The sequence below is a fragment of the Nestor notabilis genome, unplaced genomic scaffold (genome assembly GCF_000696875.1).
Source record: "Nestor notabilis isolate BGI_N333 unplaced genomic scaffold, ASM69687v1 scaffold15888, whole genome shotgun sequence".
Lineage (NCBI taxonomy): Eukaryota > Metazoa > Chordata > Aves > Psittaciformes > Psittacidae > Nestor > Nestor notabilis.
In genome coordinates this window covers 87,719-107,786 of record NW_009938872.1, presented here as the reverse complement: position 1 = coordinate 107,786, position 20,068 = coordinate 87,719, and the positions used below count along the sequence as shown (strand labels likewise).

General features: G+C 41.5%; 1 protein-coding gene across 1 annotated transcript in view; it reads right to left on the bottom strand.

Moving 5' to 3' along the window:
* Window positions 1-935: 935 nt before the first annotated feature.
* Window positions 936-20,068, bottom strand: part of RPS6KA2 (ribosomal protein S6 kinase, 90kDa, polypeptide 2) — a 91,515-nt gene continuing 72,382 nt past the window's right edge. Inside the window, exons 15-21 of the mRNA XM_010019577.1 lie at window positions 12,403-12,492; window positions 10,770-10,928; window positions 9,396-9,557; window positions 4,993-5,069; window positions 2,907-3,024; window positions 1,732-1,869; window positions 936-1,334 (exon numbers count right to left, since the gene is read on the bottom strand). Coding sequence (XP_010017879.1) covers window positions 1,209-1,334; window positions 1,732-1,869; window positions 2,907-3,024; window positions 4,993-5,069; window positions 9,396-9,557; window positions 10,770-10,928; window positions 12,403-12,492 — 870 coding nt within the window. The 3' untranslated portion in view covers window positions 936-1,208. The remainder of the gene's footprint in view (window positions 1,335-1,731; window positions 1,870-2,906; window positions 3,025-4,992; window positions 5,070-9,395; window positions 9,558-10,769; window positions 10,929-12,402; window positions 12,493-20,068) is intronic.

The window sequence follows — 20,068 nt, the reverse complement described above, 5'->3', positions numbered from 1 at the left end:
ACATGAAACGTTGGGAGATGGAGGCCGATTCAGGTAAGCAGCCAGGGGAGGGCAGAGAGCAGTGTCTGGAAATGGCCTCACATGCTCCAGGGTGGCACTCTGGCCTGCCAGAGCTGATTTGGTGATGGCATGGGAGGACGGCCACATGACCCAGCCAGCCCTTGTCAGCCCAGCCACCCACCTCCTCTGTACCAGCTGCCGTAGAGGGACTGTCCCTTGCTTTTAAAGAGAGTCCCAGTTTGCCCCCCAAGCACGTGCCCACCAGTTCCCTTTGGCAGTACTTCTCACCATGCTGCCATGGGCTATTTGCTTACCGTCCTCAGTCACCCACACCTTTCCCTGCCTCTGCTCAGGTCCCCAGCCCCCTCACCTAGTCCTCCCAGACGACCTACTTGCTGGCTGAGACCAGACACCTTTTTCTCCTCTGATCCACAGGCTCCTACTCACGATGTTTTACGTGAATGCTTTCCCACAGTCTTACAAGCCCCAGTAATTTCCTCAGAGGACCGAGTTTATCGGAGGTTTGCTGCTCTTGGAGACCTCTGCATACATCAGGGCTGGTGGCACGTGCTCCTTGAGCCGTGCTGTCTTCATTCCAGAGAGGGCAGGGGCACAGTGCAAAGGATTTCTTGAAAACAGAAGGTATTTCCACCACCGACAGCTCTCTCTTCTTCATGTTGTGTAGAACTTGTTTCAAGTACGGTATAATTAATGTGTCTCTGCAGCCTTCATTCTTCCTGGGGTGAGTGGAGATCAGTAATGTCAGCTGGTGACCAGCCAAGTCACTTCATCATGACACATCCTGGAACAGCTGGAAACATTCAAACCCGACTGCGTTCTTCATAACAAAAAGTGCTTTTCTTCAGAAACAAAATGAAAACAGTGTTCTAATGGAGCATCTTAAGGACTCAAAAATAGTATTTCCTAAGGCAGGAAGGATGGAGCACACCTACTTTATTTGGCTTATCTCAGTAAGGAACAGAGCTACCGGCAAAATTGGCACATCTTTGTGAAGTTGTTAAACTTGGGACCCTGGCTGGAATGTAAAAGAAACGATGGAGCAAAGGAGAACTTTGCCTTACGCTGGGTTTCTGCTAGTTCTTGCGATTTCACGGGCAGGTTGTCCAAAAAAGTTCTGCTAGCCACGTAAAGATGAATTTCTCAAATAATAAACTGTGGGTTTTCAAAGAGGCCTTCTGGAGATACTGCTACAACCTGGTAGAGGTAAGTCTTTTCATGCCCCGCCGCTGAGCCAGACTGGAGGACAATACAGGCTCCAGCCTTGGTGCCTGAGGTGCTCGGTTTAAAGCAAAGTAAGTGGCTGCCATTGCACCCTGTAAAATAGAGAAAGAGAAAATGCTGGGGTGAAATTCATTTCTTTGTTATTTTTGCCCTCTCTTCCCCTATACAGTCCCCGAAAAGAATGGACATGCATGAACAATTTCCATGAGATCGTAATAACATTTAGGCTGGCAGACAGCTAGACTGTCTCTGATTCAAAGTGGTGGGTAGCAGTATGTGCACAGAACACCAGCAGGTCATTACAATGCAGCTTGAAGTTAAAAACAGTGAGCAGGTCACAGGTCAGAAATCATTACTATTAATACAATGCCACATTAAGTATGGCCTCTGAGGCAAATAATCCTCCCAATTCCTCTATAGCTTTCGGGAATATTCACACAGATGACAGCTCATTCTGCAAGAATGAAGAGGCACGGGTGTAAGATGTACCTTCACGAGGTGAACATCCTGTCTGCTGAGTTGATTTTGAGACAGATACTCCCTGTTCACTATCCATGGATGTCTTAGGACTTGGACTGCTGTGAGGCGCTGATGAGGGTCTACGTGAAGCATCTTAGACACAATGTCCTGGGTTTAAAAGGATGAGAACAGTAAAAGGGAAGAAGTAATTAACAGTGGTTCAGGTTTTACTAAGATCTTCCTGGTGGCAGTGTCACCACCAGCATGTCCAATGGAGAGAGTGATGCACTTTAGATATATATTTAGACCTCGTAAGGGTGATAAACTCCACCTAGAGAGGATGCCATCTAGAGGTATCTGCTCACTGACTCCAAATCATACTTACAAAAGGAGCTTAGAATAGAAATCTAATGTTCAGGTGGCTAAAATTCAACATGATCAGTTCTACCACATCTGAAAGTTAATTTCAAAACTGGACATCTGATAAAAAACACACTGTGAGGCACACAGGTGTTAGTAGCAAGATTAAGATGTTACTAGGATTGCTTGCAGTTTTGCTGCGGAATATGTCACTGTTCTTCCATTGGATACTACCAGTTGCTAGATCTAAAATCTCTTGCAGGAATCTCTGAATCCTGTCAAAGTTTCTGATTAATGCTAGGCAACTGGAAGCTTCCCAGCTTTCCTGCCCATCTACCTGTCTCACAGACTAGTGCACAGCTTCATGCTCAAAAGTCTCAGCAGCAGATGAATGTTATCTCCTAGGGTTCCCATGCTTTGTGACAGATGGACAGCCTACACTATGAATTGTACAGGAGTTAAAAATGCTGGTTTGTAAACTGCCTGCTCCTTGCTACCTTTGAGAAGCATGAAGGTGATTCAAATGACACATACATTTGTGTCATTGACAACTCAATGCTTCTTTAAAAAGGTCAGTTGCACCAAAAGAGAGTTCTGTGTCATTTAAGTCTCAAGAGCATTCACAGCTGATGGTGCTATATTATGCTTTAGTATAATGAAATAAACTACCAGAATTCCTGACACACTATTTCATGTGGAGTGGTAGAAACAAAGAAGCGAGATTCTATTCCGCGAGGCACTGAGAAATAACCTTTCTGAGTATCTCTCTCTGAAGTTTGCTACAACTGCAGACTGCAAGCCCATTTCAGACAACAAGAAAATAATCTGAGAAGGAGTTCACTGACCTTTGCAGTATCAGATACTGAATCCCAGTTTCCTCCTGTAAGTGCATATTTACCACTGCCAATTCTGGCCAGAATCTCCTCTGGGGTGTCATCTGGTCCATTTGCAAACGGAGTGAACCTATTCAAAAAAAGAGCATAAAAAAATGCAGTGTAATTTGCAAGTATATGATTTTTAGAATCTAGTGCTAACTTGCTACTAATTACAACAGGAATTTGGTTCCAGAGTGGACCAGATTTCTCTGCTATATTTTCACTCAAACGATATGGTCCGATGGTTCCTCGTAAGTTGTTCTGCAGATGAAAACTGATTCCTTAATTGGTTTTTAAATTTTTGTTCTGTTCTCATTTTTTAGGAATTCAATATTCTTTTTAAAAAATAGACAGGTGTTTACCTCTCTAATTGTTTTAACTCCACTCTATTGCCAACGGAAATACGTGGGTAAAGCCAAGAAAGGATAAAAATAATAATAACAAAAAATATTATTCCAATCTATAGCTATCAGGAGGGATGCACTAAGAATTAAGGATTGGCTAGAACTCTGAGGTCTGTCACTACCTGCATTAACAGTATCCCAGGCTTGTGCGCTGGTCCTGGCTGTCTGAACCCTCTCTGCTCATAGTGATGATGGCAGAATAAAATCCTTGATGCACATAATAGTCAGTTCCTACTAACTCTCCTCCAGTGAGGAAGAACAACAACACCCCTAAATGCAGTGGTGGCTCCTAAAAAGTCAGCACTTCTCAATGGTTAGTATACTCTCTTTTAAGTGCTGAAGAAAGTGAGATACAAGTTAATAGCACCTGTCATCAAATTTAATATCCCCTAAGTAGTGTAATTTAAATTTCCAATTCAGATATATTTATTTTGGTTTTTTTTTTTTTCCACATTTTAAAAAAGAAACATTTTTAATATATTCAGCTAAACAAATGTGACAGTGGGTAATGTGCTGATTTTATTTTACTGATTCTGGTTGTGTATCGGTGCAGATCTATAGCATTAGCCAAATAGAGCCAGTTTTTTGGAAATCCCAGGAGACTGTGAGACTGTCCCTGAAGGTCACAATGTGTTTCAGCTAATGGTGAACACATCTGTACTCAGGAACAAAATAGATGTGATAGAAACTCCTGGCACCTTTTCTATAATCCATGAGGCAAGAGACATGAGTAACAGAGAGGTAGAGTCAAGGTCTTAGTTTTCTGTATAAATCTAGGAATGAATTCAAGCTTTTTGCCACAGCTGAATGATCATGAAGCAGACTAAAGAGCTGCAAAAGTCACTGAAAAGTTTCAAGCTGCACTTAGGTACAATAAATGCATACACACCATACCCTGAGGAATGACACTCAGGGGCCTGGTAACTCCAGGCTGGGTTTGCACACTGTGTTTCCCATTCACCCCAGCACATCTTATGCCTGCCCTTCACTGCTTATTTCAATATGTCTCTTTCTCTGGGTCTTCCTGTGTTAATATTTAACTTTAGCCAACACATTGGTAGGGGTATTTTGCCAATCGCCCCGCAAATGTTCCTGCTGCCTGTTGGTCTTCTTGCTGGTCTGTTCATTTACTTTTTGTCCTTTCTGCAGCACATTTTTCAAATAGCATCCGAAAAAAATGTTTGGGTTTGTGGGAGGTATTTTAGCCTTTAAATGTGGTCAGATACATTGATAACAACAACAGCAGAAGAACACCACATTCTATTCATATCAATAGAAATGAATGGACATCCTCTTATGTATGAGGTGAACATGATATGGCTCTTCATACTCCTGTGCTCCTTCCCTAGTGTAAAGTTTCACACTGTTTAAGTGGTGAATGAGCCTTTTAGGAGTTCAGGTCTCCTGCATGCTTATGGTACAGGCTGTTAAAAACCTAAACAACTTGTAAAGTGTCAAAGATATTTATGTGTTCTGGAGAAACTTATTCTAACTCTAGGTCTTGGCATCTATTTTCTTGTCTCATACAACTGAGCATATTTCCCAAAGGAGGCCAGTTTGCTGTCTCTGTCTGTGAATTCCTTCTGGTTTTATCAGTGCTGAAGTGCTGAGCCCATAGGAGACTGCAGCTCCAGGAAGACCTCTCCACTCACCCTGCCAACATGGTATACAGTAGGATCCCCAAGCTCCAGATGTCACAGGCTGCATCATAACCTTGGCGTTTGAGGACCTGCGCGACAGAAAGAGAGAGGTGAAAATAGGTTAATCTGCATTCCTGAAGTTTTAGCTTCAAACAGCACCAATTAGTGGTTGTATCTGGTGACATTTCCAGGGCTTAACCACATATCTGGCTTGAACAGGTGGCTGCCTCAGGATCAAAATGCTCAGTAGTGGTGTGAAGCATAGTGAAGCCCCAGCTGGAACGTGTTGTTTAGTGTTCAAGCCCAGCATATCTATTAGCTTTACAACACAGAGAGATGAGTGCAGTCTGCTGAAGGCTCTGGGAGCCTCTCTGACCATCTTACACACAGCAAAGCAGAACAACATTTCAGTGTTTTACAGTCTTTCTTAACAAAAGCTTGTTAATACTTTGGAATGTATCCTTCAAACATAAAGGTTACCAAGAACCCTGTGGATACAACAAGCATAGGGCTGAGTGACAGTGGTAAGTGTGTCTAAGCTTAGTTTGGATTTGGTACAATTAACCATATCTAATGTCAGACTAGTAAAGATGCATGACAACTGCAAGGAAAGCTAAAAGGCTTAATCTTATCTTTTCTGTATTAAGAAAAGTAGCCACATTTCAACTGGACTTAACAGATAAGAGGCTAGAACTTGATCCATTTTTCCTATGGGGAAAACAAGACCCATGATACTACTCAGCAGAGATCTGACCAGTAGGTTCAATATTCGTGCAGGATGGCAAGCTATAGCAGCAAGGGTAAAATCTAGATTCCATTTATGCTGGTGCAAGTTAGAAGGAATGCCTATTTGAGTCAGTGCATGCCCAAGTGAAAGTGAAGTCACCACTAAGACAGCATTCCTGAGATTAGGAGAAAAGCTTTGTTTCTGTTTGGCTCAGAAAAACTCGAGGATCACCTCCAGATCTTCCACTTGCTCATGAAAGCAAACGACCCCTTTGTTTGTTCAGCTCTTGCACACAAGGAGAGTTTTATTTCCTTCTGGTGGATCAGTAGATACATTAATTTTTGCAAAGTGCAGGGAAGAGGAACATATGAATTCAGCAAGTCTTTCTCTGACCTGCAGCCTTATTACCCAGGAGTGCTTTGAGCTATCTGAAATCTATCACAGAAAAGACCAAGGACTTCTAGGATGAAACAGCTTCAGAAAGTGTTGCCTCGACAGATTTTACAAATGATGAGTGGTAAAACAACCATCTGCCAGTTATGCTGCTGAGCGAACATTTGCTACCTGGAAAAAAACAACACATAGAAGAATCCGTGTTTTCTCCTGTGTATTAATAAAGCTGGTAAAGTCCTGCTTCTGCATCTCTTCTCTGCACATCATATATATGATCACTGGCTGTTGTATTTGTTTCTATTTCTCTAGTTCTTGCATTAATTCGGCCTCTATTAATGTTATTTTTTATAGGAAAAACTTATTTGCTATTTGACAAACTCAGTTCCTTCTTTCTTTGCCTGTGAGACTGAATACTCAGCACTTTTCTTTTGGTGTGGCCATTCTCATGGCTTCTTTGAACAGTTACATTTTCATTGCCGTCGTCTTCCTCCAGTAACCAAGGACAATCAAGTCCAAGGCAAATGACAGAAAAATGGGGCAGTCATGATATTTAGTGGAGCAGGCTATTAAGCAAGTCGTTACACAAACTGAGAATGACGGGCAGGTGTCGCTATGTGCTATTATTCAGTTTGCAAGAATGCTGCTCTCACTGTATGCCAGTGTCTAGGGAAAGCTTTGCTGGCAATTACTTTTTATTGACAGCAACTTCACCCCCTGGAAATAAACAGGATCTAGTGAGAGTTATCAGTTAGTGTCACTGCTATTTGAAAATGTCTCCAGCAGCTCTGTGCAATTGTGGTTAAAGTGAGAACACTGAGCTGGCAGGAGCAAGTGTGGGAAACCTTGGCCAAAAAGATTAGTCTTTGACCTAGAGGGGGGCAGATATCACCAAACAGTAACAGGCATGTGTCTTAGAAATAAATCAGTCAGGGAAAGGGCTTTGCAAATGATGCAGTGCTGTCCCACTGTAATGGATGCTAAAGAATTTACCACCCATGAAGGGGTTTAGGTCACCTTGAGAATTTGGTGGGAAGTGGAGTACAGGCATGAGCTGGTTCTTAGCACTGCACATGGCAGGTGCCTTGTGGTGATAAGGAAGAAACTTCCACTGGGTTCCTCCAATTCTGATAACAGCTCAGATATTTATCCAGCCCTGGTTTATTTCTATAGGCTTTGATTTTTTGGATTGACAATGTTACAAAGCCAGGCTTATCTCAGTTTTGAGGCAAGCAGGGATGTGTATGAAAGCTAATAAAGAATCTCTTAATTTCAAATGCCAAAACAGTAGTTCTTCAGGGATTTTGGGGGAAAACTGCAGGATGAAATGTTTTTACTTTATCCCAAAGGACTCTGCTGCATTAGTAGGGAAGGACCAGGCTGCGTTACCCCTCTGTCCCAGGCCCGCTCATTCCTCCCTGCACCGGGCAGGGCTCGCACTAGGTGGCAGCGTGCGCCTTTCCCGCGGGCAGCCTTCATCTTTCCTCTTCTCCTCTAACCCCCAATACAATGTTTCCAAAATAAAGCGACATCCAAGCGGGCAAACACGTCCTCCTCCCTCTGCCACTGTCCTCTTGTGTCATGGGCTCAGATGATTTTCTGACCCCTTGCACAGTTTCATGGACGTATGGCAGACACAGTAGCAGGGCTCAGACAGGGATCATGAAAATCACGCCCAGGCTGGCAGGCAGCATTATATCACAGGTAAAATGTAAAAGCACTTAAGGCTTTATATAAGCTCTTTGCCAGTTCTGGTAATGTTTCAATTAATCTCCAAAGTTTCCTGCGTTAGCAGGGCCTGTCTTATTCATCACAAATGTCTGGGAGCGTGATTCTGCTTTCAGTTCAAATTAGAAGAGTGACCTGAAACTGCATTGTGCTGGCAACGTTTGTGGTTACAGACACTATACAAAATAGCCCATAATCAAAAGTAGGTACACCTATTTTAAGCACATTGTATCTTGGAGAAAAGCCAAGTGCTTTAAATCTTGCAAAAATGATTTTATTTTATTTTACTTTTTTTTTTTGAAATTGAGCTGCTGTGGTGCCACAGAACTTTTTTAATGTATTTTGGTAAATTTTAAGCAGCTCATTCCAGTTTCTAAAACAAGAACCCAACCAAACAGCAATAAAATAACAAACCAATCTGTCTTGGCAATGGAAGACTTTTTTTTTTTTCCCTGAAAAAAATCTGCTTTGAATTTATACTGCCCTGGCAACATCTCAATTTAATAAATTCTCCTTCTGATGCTGGAAGGCTGTGATCCCTGTAACTTTTTGGTATCACAAAAGGACCTTTCACAGAAAGATCATCTCATTTTTCTCTTTGCGGTTATGTATCAGATGAACATTGGATGGAGGAGAGTTATGGGGAAGAAAAGGTTGTGGAATGATACCAATTGAGAGACAGTGATATTTGACAGTAGAGGACAGGCAAAGTATTGAAAGGCAATAGCTTTGTATTTTTCTTATCAGGACCATAGCAAGCAGAGGAAGACAGACATCTGAAGTTGTGTATTGCAGATACCAAAACTGCTGATAAGCATCACTCCAAGAAATGGAGAATTACCCAGGAAATTAATCTCTTGCTCCTTTATCAGAAGGAAGCAGCTATGAACATCTCAAAGGTCATATAGAGCAAAAAGTCCAAACCATTCAAACACCTAGGACCAAAACTCAGTCCTGTGGTGCTGCATGAAGGGAACAGCACTCACCAGCGATGCAGAGCCACTTCTGCAAGTGCTTGGGGCAAGCTGGTTGGTCTTTCCCCATTTCACCATCTATAAAGTCAGGAAAGCAGCCCATTCCTACATTCCCCATAACAGAGGGGACTGTTTCTAGGAAAGCCCAAGAGGAGAGATGTTTCTTTAGCTCAATAAACCCAACAATAAAGCTGCCACTGACTCCAGCATGGTAAGGATTTAAAGCATGGATTTTCCTTTTAAGACTTATTCCTGACATTATGATTTTCTGCTTAAGCCTTGTCCTGTTCTGATGCAGTGCACCAGAGGGGAAGCAGTCTGAGCAGAAGCAGCTAGAGAAAAAAGGGCATTTATCACAGTAACGAGCCACAGCACTTTGTGCGTCAGTCAGAGAGATGCAGGCACCAGTGTCTGTCAGGAACCGAACAAATGGCCTGACAAAAGCAGGAATAGGAAAGTTATGGTAATAGAGACTGTGCAAGTGCCTGGTTTCTGCCTTGCTCCTCCTGTAACGGCAGCAAGGAGAAGGGAGAAAGGGAGGAAAGACTGCTTCCTAGGGCACGCTCATTACTCATGGCTTTCAAATGCAGTCCTACCTCAGGGGCAACAAAGTTGGCTGTGTAGCAGGGAGTCATGAGCAGCCCGTTCTCCGCTCGCAGTTGCTTGGCAAACCCGAAGTCACAGATCCTGATGGAGTCTGGGTTTCCTGACTCATCCATGTAGAGGATGTTACTTGGCTTGAGATCTCGGTGCACCACCTTAACAAGAAAGCAGTGAGGAACAAGTGAGGAGAGGAGGTCAGGGAGCATCCAGGCTTGGCTGCCATTTCTGGTCTGCTGGTTGAGGTAGGCCAAGAGCTCATGCCAAGAATATTTAAGTTTTGGAGAAAAACAAAGGGAAAAAAAAAGGTTAAAGTCTGCTAAAATTGGAAGGAACATGTTTGACAACCTCTGCTGGTGTATTAAGATGGAGACTGCTGCTCTCAGGAAGATCAGCTTTCCAGAGGATAATCAGAGGGTGTTGCGGTACAAACACCTCTGTGTAAAAGTCCCCTGGAACACGCGGGCCCTAAATATTCAGCTGAAAGGCAAAGAAGAAATCCCATCATAGGATAGTGTCTAAGAGTCTCCTTGTTACTGTCCATGTAAGAGGCTCGTATGTGAAGGTAGGGATTCTTTTTTTTCTCATTTCAAAATATATTTGCTAAAGTCCTTTCTGTAGGCGCACAACTTCAAGTAGCTGCATGTTTTGGCAGACATGAACAGAATTTTACTGGTGGGAAAACAGCCTTTATTTGTTATAGCAAGACTGAAAAACTATCATGAAAATGTAAAAGCCCAAGCACAAAATGCACTTCTTTAACTATAGAATCAGCTAGGTTGGAAAAGACCTTTAAGGTCATCAAGTCCAAGAAATAGAAAAAGCAGCAAATATTTGACTAGTCATCCAAACTACTTGTCCCTGAAAAGCGGAAAAGGAGAGACTTTCAAACTGCCACACACAGAAAGCTTAGATTTCAAAAGCCAGCTCTTAACAGCATGTCAGAATTCTTTCCCATCAGCTGCTCAAACTGCCACTTCATTTGGAAAGCTGAGCATTTGATTTTCAACCTGTCTTCTGATTCAGATACCCTATTTGAAATTCTATTAAAAGATCAGGTACTGCAATAATGACTGTGATAAAAAGTAAACAAGTAAGTCTCAACAAGGTACATACACTTGAAAAGCAGTGTAGTTTGAGAGTGATAATACTGCTTCAACATACTGCAGTTCAGTTGTAAAATGGTTTAAAAGCATATGACCCTATTTCACGAACCAAATGTAATTATAAACATGGAGAAAGATCAATTTTTCTCAGAAAAAAACCCGAACTTATTTATATTTCAGAGATGCAAAATCACAGCTATTTGCTTTTTCTAAAAGTTGGATTTGAGGAAGGTTGATGTGGATAGCCAAAAAAGCAATGCTTACACCCTGAGAGTGCAGGTAGTCAACAGTCTTGGTGATAGTGCACAGCACAGCACTGGCTTCCCGCTCTGAGAAACACTTCTGCCGAAGAATGCGGTCCAGGAGCTCGCCTCCCCGCATCAGCTCCATCACCAGGTATACGTATTTCCCATCATCATAGACCTGTAAGAATAATAGAACAAATACATGTTTTGGACCCATTAACTTGGCAGAGGTTGGTCCTTTAATCACAGCGTTGGCTTGTTTGTGTGAGATGTTGCAAGAAGAAAATGTCAGCTAATGTGTGGGAAATGTGCTTATTACGCTTAACAACAGAAGAGTCAGCTTTAGAAGATGACTTAATTATCACTTTTTTCTCATGTCTGGAGCAACCTGCTGGTTGGTCCACACAGAAATGTAGCTTTCCTGATCTGCTATCATATCAGCAGAGAAGACCAAGCTGCTAAAAGCAGCACCACTTCACACAGTCTGAAATGCCTACTGGCTCTCACCCAAGCATCCTTCTCAGTAGTGCTCTCTCTTTCCACTTCTGCAGAGTAACATTTACCATTTCAAATATCAATATTTCCCTTTGACTCATGATCAGCTAAATGAACTGTATTGTACTGCCGGCCAAGACCTGCTTCCAGTCATATTATATAGCTTATATTTGCAATTCTGGTGAATACGTTGTTGACATCAGCCACAAGATGTATTTACCTTCAATGTCAATTGCAAGGGGTAAGAGACATTTTTTGTCTAAATTGGAAGATAGCCTTTTTCATGTCATAATCTTTTATCTGGATTGCAATAATAGGAGGTGTCATAATCATCAATGCTTTTGGAAAGGAATATGAAACCTTTTTTTGCTCATATTTTAAGATACTCTTTAACACTTCAGAATTAGGTGAGACTTTCCTGAGGGCATGCGATTAGAAATTTTTTAAACACTTCTCCAAGGTCTGAACTCCAAGACCATTGACACCATCAGGATTTTTGATCTGTAAACTCTGGATCTGACACAGACAGATCTGGACAATCTCAGGTGAGACTGCAGGCAGAGTAAGTAAAACATCTCTGACTAAAGGTCATTACTGCACGTAAGCACAGCGAAGGCCGTTCTTCATATGAAATACTGGAGAAAGATACCTTCATGTCTGCTTAGGCTGCTTGAGTAGAAGGTAAATACTCCCTGGCATTAAAATACTAGTGGGAGAAACCCTAGTGACTCTGTGAGCTCTCCTCTTCCCAATAAAGCAGATACTACAGGCTGTGTGGGAACAGCTGCTGTTTGTGAAAGAGCATCCCCTGCCCAGCAGCAGCACTGTGTGTGCTCAGCAACTTGTTCCAAAGCACCCAAAAAGGGAGATCTCACTTCCAAAAAGTGCTGCAAATCAAACATGTTTTGTTGTTCTCTGGCACCGTACCCTCTGGTTTTATTTACAGTTGGCTAGACAGCAATTGGAGAATGTATAACCTGACCAGTCTTTCCAACTGTTACCTGGTAATTTGTTAAGTCACCTTTATTTCCTTGATTTCAGTGGGTCTGGTTTTAGCTTTAACATTCAGCTGAAGAATTTTCCGGACATAGATTAGTAGATGAGCCTGACCATAAGCTGAAAATCATGTAACAGTGAAGTCCTCAAAGACTACTCACATCTTTAAGAGTAATGATGTTTGGATGCTGCCCATATCGCAAGAGGATCTCAATTTCTTCAGAGGGGTCTCTCTTGCTCTTATCAATTATCTGGAATAAATGAAGCACAGTGTAGTAAGATACTGGCTAGCAGCACTAAGCACAAACCAAGCAATTTCTACAGTTTAAACAAATTAATATTTAAAACTCTTCTATTAATCATTATTCTAGGAGAGGGCAGCTCAAACCCTGTGCAAATGAGTGCCATGCTGACTATGTGCCAAAGCCAGATGGAGCAATAATTAGTTTAGATTCCGGAGGTGTAGACTCTCTTTTTGATGCCTATAGTTTTGTTTGCTTGTAAATAATGGCAGTTACAAGAAGTGTCATTTAGAAATCAAATGACCTGAAGAGTTTTAAAATACTAATTGTTTAAAATGATCTCTGACATAAAAATTAAATAAGTTCATAATATTGGCATATACTTGCATATCTGCTGATAAATTAATAGAAATTACTTATCAGGTGGGTTTGTCAGAAATGAAAATATATAGAAATTTACTGAGGGGACATCTGAGTGAAGCTATCGGTAATCACTTGGTTCTTTGGGCCATGCTGTTGTAATGAACAGCAGAATGACCAGAGGTTACATTTGGCCATACAACTAAACTCTGCCTGTTCCTAAACTAGAAAGAAATTTGTTCTCTGTATCACTTTCTGTATTCAGCATCTTTTGCCTTATCAGAAAGTATAGTGAGACATGAAAACTTTTTGGTTTTATAGCAGCAGGTATCAGAAAAACAGGACGCCTTCTGTTTAGAGAGCATCACTGCATGGAAAACCTGCTTTTGAATAGCACCGACTTCTCATCAATGCTCCTATTACATGTATTCGGGATGTCAGTCAAAGAGCTTTGACCATTTGCCCAGCTGAGAGCACTGATTACTGTTTCTCACTTTACAGAATTAAATGACAAATATGAAACAAAAAATAGCTAGAAAATTACCCAAGGGAGATCTCTGCATTTTGAAATTTCAAATGCAACTACACAAGGAATGGCAAAAGACTCATTCTACTAGAAACTCATTAGAAGCACAGTATTTTGGCACAATTGCTAGAAAACAGCAGCAGTACTTTTAATAATAGGTTTACTGAAGAGGAATAGGTGGCATTTTCAGAAAATTACAATTCCATTATTGGCTTTCATTTCAAGGCTTCCAACCTTAAATACAGTTAGTTCTCTTAAAGCACTAGTCACAAAGCACAGATTTAAAACAATGGTGTTTGCAGGGAAATGACTTTTAAAAAATCTATTATATTTTTAATGAAGATAAATGTCTGGCTGCTTTTGAATGCATTTTATAATAGCTTAATTGTGGTGATAAACATTTACGTACATGTCTAGAATTTTATGCAACAGTTATAACAGTGCATACTTGAATATATATTAGAGGTTTTGTAGTCATCATGACTAGCATGCACGTGCAGTGATAATGATAGTCAGCAGTTGTGCACGGTTGAGGTGTGCATCTGAAGCCTTATTAGTGATTTGATTCTGAATTAATAGTAGTGTGACAAGTGAAAGTTCAACAGGGAGCTGATGCAGGTAGATGGCTGTTGTCCACGTTTGAAAAAATGAAGGAAAATCTTCAAAACAGGTAAGTGGAAAAAAAATTTTTTCTGCAATTTTTCTGCAGAATAATGTTTTTCTCCTGGTTTAGTTGAGACGTTCTCAAAAAGCCAATGAAACCCTGGTGGAATGGCTCCTCATAAATACAACCACAGTGACTGAATGTGTCCCACTTAATCAGTTATTCTAATATATAAAAGGATCCTCAGGGCCACTTCCTCTGCTAATTTAATATAGCTCTTGCCAAGTTAATGGAGTTACACGTATGTGCACCTGTTAGGGTCTGCCTCCCTTTGTACAAACCAGCAGAATTTACTGCAGCAAGTATTACTACCACTGCATGAAGTACTACTATCTCTATAGTACTGTAGCAAGCAATATATTCCAGATTCCTTCCCTGTTGTATTTCCCTGTAAAAGGAAATATCCAGAGTTGTGGAAAATTTTAAGCAACTATTAATAATGCAGGACTGTAAATGTGTATCTATGGCCTACAAAAAAATCCAAACCAAAAATAGTCTCAGCTATTGACACAAACCTCAAAATAACATAACCTGAAGCAGTCTGCTACTGATTAAGTAGCAACAGCAATAGCTGATATGGAATGCTTCTAATACACAGTATGCTATATAAGTATGAATCGCAAGACAGTCCTGCCAAATATGCATGCTCTTTGCTTTAATGTGTGCACAAGCTGTGATACAGCTCTTAAATGGACAAGCTGCCTCAAACCACACAACAAATCATTGTCAGAGCTGTGAAGGGATCTGTCAAATTCCTCTCAGTACCTGAGCAGTCCGGTTGGACAAACCAGAACAATTTTTTTCCTCCACAGTGAGAGATTGTCACCCTGACAGAGCCTCTCTTCAGAATGCCTGTGACTTATAGTTGGCCCGCAGCTAATAAAGCAGCAGAGGAGGTGGCTGCTGCAACTTGAGCAGAAATCTCTCCAATTCAGGCTGGCTACAGTACATACTTCTTTACTACTAGTCCTGAGGTTTTGAGTAATATGTAATGATGCTACTTTTCTATTTCTCTCTGTATACATGTGGTGAAGAACACTAACTGGGAAAGCCATCATACTATATAAATACCTTAACTGAAAATGTAACAAGAACTCTGTTGTACTTTGGCAGAGAAGAGCTATGCAGGACAGAGGTCTTGTATTATCCTTCAGAAAAATAAGAAAATGAGCCATACACCAAATAGACTTTTCTCTAGGTATTGGATAGCCAAGAATTGCTTCGAAACTCATCTGTATCAAACAGTGGATGAAACAATTCCAGAGTATGGACTTAGCACGTACAATAGTGTCCTTTGTTCTTATAGGGGACTTGTTTGGTCTTTGACTATCACATCTTTTGTGACAGTCGCTGACCAGCTGAAAGAAAAGGCGCATTTTCTTCAGCAGAATTTAGGGTATTTTAGAATTAGTTGAGCTCCACCAAAGAACAATACTGAACACTTTATCAAGGAAGAAAAGATCAGGAGAGAATATTTTCAAACTCCTAATTAACGCATCTGCCCAGTTTTCACAAGTCCTTCTACAAGTCTTTTGCATGCAAAAAATCACCCAGTTCTCCTTTGCTACTGGGTTTTCAATGCCTTCAGCTTTGCCAGAGTGGACTGATGAGTATAAAAGAGAGTATCAGTCCAGTTCTACTTGGGTAAAGCCTTGCTGAAATTGGTTCAGCAACTATACAGAAAGTATATATTTATATTTGCTGTTGCAGTTTTTTGGAGGTATTTGCATGCCTCCAACTGTGTAGATAAGTTTCTTCTTCTGGATCTAGTTATGCCATCAGCAGATATTACAGTTCTCAGGTGTTTGATACCACCCACCAGCTGGGACTTGCAGCCTTCACAGCCTTGCCAAATAAATTGTATGTGTGATCACTCCCTAATCTGTTTTTGCAGAATTAGCCCTGTTAATATAAATTTCCTTTTAAAAAATCTGAAATTAACCTGGATGACCTTGCACAAGGAGAATAAATGTGTTTCTCGCATGGCGATCTCCATCACTGCAGTTGTGAGATTGGAAAAAGGCAAGAGGTAGGAAGTGACAATTTAACTGCCTTTGCTATCTGGAAAATGAACACCTTAAAAGAATAGGTGAGAGAAAGGCAACAGTGTGAGAAAGAAGACAGAAAAGAAATATGAGATACACTGATGGGAAGAGCAGTGATAGAGGGCTGAGGAGAAAGGATGGGGCTCAGGCCAGGCTAAGCTGAAGCTAGCAGTGAGGAAACTGCTGTCTGTTGTTGGGCCCTCCTGTGCTGGAGAGAAAAGACTTTTTGCATCTTTGATGAACAAACAAAACTGCATTAAAACATTTGCTTGGCTCTGATTTGATTTTCCCCTTAAGTGAAACAGGACTCAAAAGCTCTGTCTAATCACATCAATTGAAACAAGCAGTGGTAGCCATCTCCCTTCCTGGGAAAGGTAAATGTAGATAATACTAGCACTGTGGTTTAACGCTTAATACAGTATGTGCCACTGCCACGCACTGCAGCAAAAATTCTCTGTTTTACTTTAGTGGGTTTACTCCACAACAAGAATCACAGGAAGCATTAAAAGTACATCTGCATGACAGGCTAAGAGAGCTGGGCTTGTTCAGCCTGGAGAAGAGAAGCCTCCAGGGAGACAACACAACAGTCTTCCAGTACGTAAAAAGGGGTCTACAGAAAACCTGGAGAGGAACTTTTTACAGGAGTATGTAGTGATAGGACAAGGGGGAATGGCTTTAAACTGACAAAGGGGAGATTTAGATTAGACATTAGGAAAAAATCTTCACTACAAGGAAAATCGTGGCTGCCTCATCCCTGGCAATGTTCATGGTCAGGTTGGACAGGGCTTTATGCAGCCTGGTCTAGTGGAAGGTGTCCCTGCCCATGGCAGTGGGGTTGGATCTAGGTGGTTCTTTGAGGTCTTTTCCAACCCAAACCATTCTATGATAAAAAGCAGGTTGTGGGGCTTTGGCGGGTCATGCTGTGGGGGGCATAAAGCATAGCTCCAATGTCTGCCTTGTCAACTGCCCCAAGTGACCTTTCCTGGCAGGTGAAACTGGGACACCACAGTGTGAACTGGGGCAGCTGAGCCACTTTTACAGTCCTAATCTGCTGATCTGGTTACAGCAACAGAAAGTCCAGCAGAAGGTCAGGGCAGACACCTGGGTGTTGCAATACCTTGAAGAACCACACCTGAGGCTGCCAGTGTGTTTAGGCAGCATGACATAAAGCTCCTCTGGACCAGCCACCAGGGAACTTATGATAGCTTTATGGAAAAAAGCATGGAGGAGGAGGAAGAGAGCTTTATACGCTTTTTAAAGCTGCTTTATTTTCTATTACATACTTGGAAATATTTTCAAAAGCCTGTTTGGAGTGTAAGTATGTGTTAATCACATTTACGAAGTATGATGAGTATATTCCCTGTAAACATCCTTCCCTTTTCTGGGAGGGGAGGGATAAGCAAAGGGAGAATTGATTTTGTGTCCCCTATGTAGACACTACGTCTACACCACATGTACAATATATTTGAAAATGCAGGGCACCACTGGTGGAACTGACTATAGGTGGGATTTGCAGCTCTTCAGAAGAAAGGAGATGAAACAGCACGCAGAGATTTTAACCTGACAGTTTCATCTGCAATATTAATTCCAATTAAAGTGTCACTGAGGTAGAATTCTGCAGTTCTGTGCTGCTGGAAAGTGTACAGGTTTCCATTTCAGTAATATTTCCTTTAAAAATAAGCCCTATTCGTGCCAAGCATCTGTTTTAATTTGGTCCCTTTCTGATGTCAAATTACTTGAGCTGGATGAAAATCACTGCAGAAAGGCTAATATTATTTAAAAGGACATGGTATAATTTTACATTTAAGATGTCTCCAAGGAGAACTATTCCAAGCCTAATAGTTTCTAAGGGACTATTTGCTGCGCTATTACTTTTTATTAGCTCCAGAAATTCATTCCCCCCATCTATGCTTAAATCTTTCAGAAACAGAGTAAAAAGAATACTAAGAGAAACAGGCCTAATTAGCAATACTTTTCTGAATGAAGACTGGCTGTCAGATCAAGCTGTGCAAGTGCGACATTAAACATTTTGCACACAGAGCATGCCTGCTCGCTGCCACTGTTTGCCGACCTAGCACTCCTAGTTTGTCAACTGGAACTGTAGTACTTATTAATTAGCATTTATGCAGCAGCACACGTTTTCCAAGCAACGCAGAAACATTAACAATTTTGTTCCAATAGCACCTGTGAAACAGAAGAGCTCATTTTAGAGATAGGTCTGCAGTTGTGGAGGCAGAATAGCTGGGTGGGAAAGGCTCTGCACTGTGTCAGCTCTGCTCAGCCTAGCACTTGTGTTGGATCAGACTGATAAGTTTTCAGTCCATAAAATGACTGCAGTGTGACTCCAACCTTTTTTACAAAAAGCTTCAGGAATGGAAACCAGTATATCATATACAGATCTTATAAAAGGGGAAAATTATTACATCAATGAGGAAAACAAATACAAGAAAGACATTTAAATGGCCCCAAAAGAGAAACAGCCACAAAGGACCAAATTCTGTCCAAAAATACTTACGCATTTGGCAAGCAAACTAGAGCAGAGAAACATGATATTACTAGGTTGTAGGAAAACTGCTCCCTGATCCTAGGTCTCAGAAAAGATCTAGTTAGCAGTGAAAAATGCCATCATCTCACATTCTTCATAGGCTCAGCCATGCCAAGGAGAGAGGCACTGTGAGCTTCATGACCAAATGGGAAGGAGGCTGCAGGAATCCTTATGCCAGAGATGATGTACAACCACTGCACACCTAAGACGTGCTGTGAAGCTGAGTCTAAGAGATGGTCCATACACATTTCTGTATTTCTGCCTGTCGCCTCTGTTTATTTTGTTAAGACTTAAGCAACACCTTGATCCCAATTACCCAGCAAATCACCAGCCAGCAATGGCTCTCACTGCTACAGACAAGCTTGCTGCTTGTAGAACTGCTCAAGGCACTCCTGGCTTTCTGCCTTGCCTTCTTCTCCCAGGTCCTTCAGACAGAGCCCAGCACTCCCTGCTTGCCCATCCCTTCCAAAACTGTAGCTGCAGGGTCCTACCTATCCGAGCAATGTCTCCTTGGAGATCTGACTGATTTCTATGGGGAGGGTATCTGGCAGAAATCTGAACACACTCCAATAAAAACACTAGAAAAGTGAGACTCATTGAAGTTTTGCAGGGATTTGACTAAACCCAAACCTTAAAAATGAGAACAGCATATAAGAAATGCTACATTGGTTCCTGATGTGGTGAGTGAAATTGTACACAACAGCCCTGGTCCAGCACGGAAGTCAAGCCCTTTGATAAAGCTGTTTGAAACAGGAAAACCAAGAAAGCCTTCAAAAATACTCTTATAGATCAATCATAAGATCCTCATAGCCATTTTTTCCCCACAACTCCTTTGTTACTTCATCCATTTTACTGTAAATAATTTTATCTTTCCAGTATACCTAGAGGACGCCCACCCATACTGTTTGTAGTCACTTTTATCGTATCCACCATGGATCCCCGTTGTAGTTTAGGCTTCTTCATGCTAGTTTCTTTGCAGACTGCTATAGAAAACAGCCCTCCCTATGCAAATCCAAAGCAGCACAGAGACCTGTGCCTACATCTGCTCTGAAGTCTGTATCTCTTACATAGCAAGCACCCTATTGCCTACTGAATCTGGTGCCACTGTACCATCTTAAGTATTCTTCAGACAGGAAACAACAACTTTTACTGAAGTGCCTGGATAACATGATTTCCTGAACCCCCGCTTTATAAACCAAATTTCATGGGAAAAATGGTAAGTGTTATCTGTAGTTTGTCAAGGTAAGAAGGGGTCTTATACCTCTGGCCCTCCATTTTGTAAGGCTATGTTTCCACCTAATGACACTAGTTTGTCTGTGAGGGGGAGGACGTCTCGGTCATCTCGTTGAAGAGTCTGTTTTACCAACTGCTCTCACCATCAAACTTTTTTTTTTCCTGAAACTCCCTTTTTTAGCTTCAAGACATTCTGTCCCGTCTTGCTGTCT